Below are 2,810 nucleotides of genomic sequence, written 5' to 3'. Positions count from 1 at the left end.
TAGAATAGAATAGAATAGAATAGAATAGAAAATATGGAATGGAATAGAACAGAATATAGAATAGAATAGAATAATAAAATACAGAATAGAATAGAATAGAATAATAAAATACAGAATAGAATAGAATAGAATAGAATAGAATAGAATAGAGTAGAGTAGAGTAGAGTAGAGTAGAGTAGAGTAGAGTAGAGTAGAGTAGAGTAGAATAGAATAGAATAGAATAGAATAGAATAGAATAGAATAGAATAGAATAGAAAATATGGAATGGAATAGAACAGAATATAGAATAGAATAATAAAATACAGAATAGAATAGAATAGAATAGAATAGAATAGAAGAGAAGAGAAGAGAAGAGAAGAGAACTGGTAGGGACTTTAGAGGTCTTCTAGTCCAGCCCCCTGCTAATAATATGTAACATAACATAACATAACATAACATAACATAACATAATTCATGGCAAGGAAAGGGGAGGGGAGGGGTCTCTAAATTACTCCCACCGCGTCGAAGCCAGGATCAATGAAAACAGCCCTTGCACACAATTTATTCCATCACGGTCTCACCTCCATCACAACTGGCTTCATGCAACGGTCTTCTTCCCAGCTTACATTTTCTGTCCCTGACGAGCTTTCTGTAGCTTCTGCCTCCGGTCCTCAGGAACTTCATCCATGCTGATGCCGTGGCTGCTTGCCCTGGAGGAGAGAGAGCAAACTCAGTAAGATCTGAAGCAGAAAGAAGCAAGACCAGGATGGTGAAGGGCTGGGAGGTTGACTCTTCCAGAGATCAGAAATAATTGGAGGTTACTGCTTCAGACAGGAAGGCTGTGCAGAGAGTGGTGAGGACAGCAGAAACGTTGATTGGAAATCCGCTTCCTTCTATCCAGGACATTGGCACATAAGCGATGTTTGATCAGGGTCTGCAGGATTGTCTGTGACGCTACACATCCTCTCCATGACCTGTTTGCTTTGTTACCTTCTAGGACAATGTTTCTGAACCTTGGCAACTTTACGATGTGTGGACTTCAACTCCCAGAATTCTCCAGCTAGCGTTGCTAGCTGGAGAATTTTGGGAGTTGAAGTCCACACATCGTAAAGTTGCCAAGGTTGAGAAAAACACTGTTCTAGGAGGAAGCTTTGCGCATCTGAAGCGGAACAACTAGATTCTGTAATAGCTTTGTACCGTATAGCAGAGGTCCCCAACCTTTTGGGCACCAGGGACCGGTTCCGTGGAGAGAGGTTTTTCGGCGGACCGGAAGCTACGTGGTTTCGTCTGCGGCCTGCATCCCGTGGGTGGGGCTTTGCTTGTTTGTGTGGACCAGTTGCTGGCATGCTGCGGACCGGGGGTTGGGGACCCTTGCCATATAGTATCAACCTTGTTAACTCTCAAGGCTCTTTTTTCCTCCATGTATTCTGATCTGTGATTAATGTTTGTGTGTGTGTGTGTGTGTGTGTGTGTGTGTGTGTGTACCATATGTATATGTACATGCATGTATGGGTATGGGTATATATGTGTGTGTGTGTGTGTGTACCATATGTATGTATGTGTGTGTGTGTGTGTGCGCGCATGCATGTATGTGTATGGGTATATATGTGTGTGTGTATACCATATGTGTGTGTGTGTGTAGATAGACAGACAGACAGACAGACAGATAGATAGATAGATTGATTGATAGATTGATAGATTGATAGATGATAGATGGTAGGTAGGTAGGTTGATAGATAGATGGTTGGTAGGTAGGTAGGTAGGTAGGTAGGTAGGTAGATAGATAGATAGATAGATAGATAGATAGATAGATTGATAGATTGATTGATAGATTGATAGATTGATAGATTGATAGATTGATAGATTGATAGATGGTAGGTAGGTAGGTTGATAGATGGTGGGTAGGTAGGTAGGTAGGTAGGTAGGTAGATAGAGACAGACAGATAGATAGATTGATAGATTGATTGATTGATAGATAGATGATAGGTAGGTAGATAGGTAGACAGGTAGGTAGACAGGTAGATAGGTAGATAGGTAGATAGATAGATAGATAGATAGATAGATAGATAGATAGATAGATAGATAGATAGATAGATAGTAATATGATAGATAGATAATGATATGATAGAGAGAGAGATGATAGTGATATGATAGATAGATAAATAGATAATGATATTATAGATAGATATAGATAGATGAGATAGAGAGGTAGAGATAGAGATAGCGATAGATAAAGAGAGAGAGAGAGAAATGGATAAAGAGAGAGACATACACATACACATATATGTATATGTATATATCTATATGCATACACACACACACACACACACACACACACATAAAGTGACAAATTAGGAGCTCTATTACCCTGGCTTCAGGTCAGGGGGCGTAGGGATGGGTTTGCTGAAGCCGTCCCGACCGATCAGCCAGTAAGTGTCTTCCGTGCCTTTTCCCTACAGAGGAAGCGAGAGGCATCAAATGGAGGTAAAGCTAAACATCCCTCAATTTTTTCTAGCCTCAAGTCAGTTCATCTCCCCCCCACCCCACCTCGGCCCTGTTTCAGCAACCTCTTGTAATTTATTTTTTAGTAAATTCTCACAACTTTGCCTACATTTTTGCAGGCACTTCTGTTATTTTTTTCCCCTTTAGTGGCTTATACCAATATAAATTGTTATTTGTAGCTCAGGGTTGAATTTGGGGCTGGGGGTGGTGGTGGTCCTTGGTGCTTTCTGACCTCGGTTGTTTTCTGGCAGATGTCTCATGACCCAACTAGGGAACGTCAACGGTGCTAGAAGGAAGTAGGAAGTTTGTGGAGTGGAGGAGGAGGAGGA

General features: G+C 41.0%; 1 protein-coding gene across 1 annotated transcript in view; it reads right to left on the bottom strand.

Annotated features, from left to right (window-relative positions):
• Positions 1-601: 601 nt before the first annotated feature.
• LOC107297126 (retinal guanylyl cyclase 1-like) overlaps positions 602-2,810 on the bottom strand; it is a 25,403-nt gene continuing 23,194 nt past the window's right edge. Inside the window, exons 17-18 of the mRNA XM_029286232.1 lie at positions 2,347-2,432; positions 602-689 (exon numbers count right to left, since the gene is read on the bottom strand). Of these exons, the coding sequence (XP_029142065.1) occupies positions 602-689; positions 2,347-2,432 (174 nt within the window). The remainder of the gene's footprint in view (positions 690-2,346; positions 2,433-2,810) is intronic.

Source organism: Protobothrops mucrosquamatus, unplaced genomic scaffold (assembly GCF_001527695.2).
Source record: "Protobothrops mucrosquamatus isolate PMUCROS unplaced genomic scaffold, P.Mucros_1.0 scaffold3151, whole genome shotgun sequence".
Classification (NCBI taxonomy): Eukaryota; Metazoa; Chordata; class Lepidosauria; order Squamata; family Viperidae; genus Protobothrops; species Protobothrops mucrosquamatus.
The sequence above is the reverse complement of the archived record's forward strand: the minus strand, read 5'-3'. Positions and strand labels throughout refer to the sequence as shown.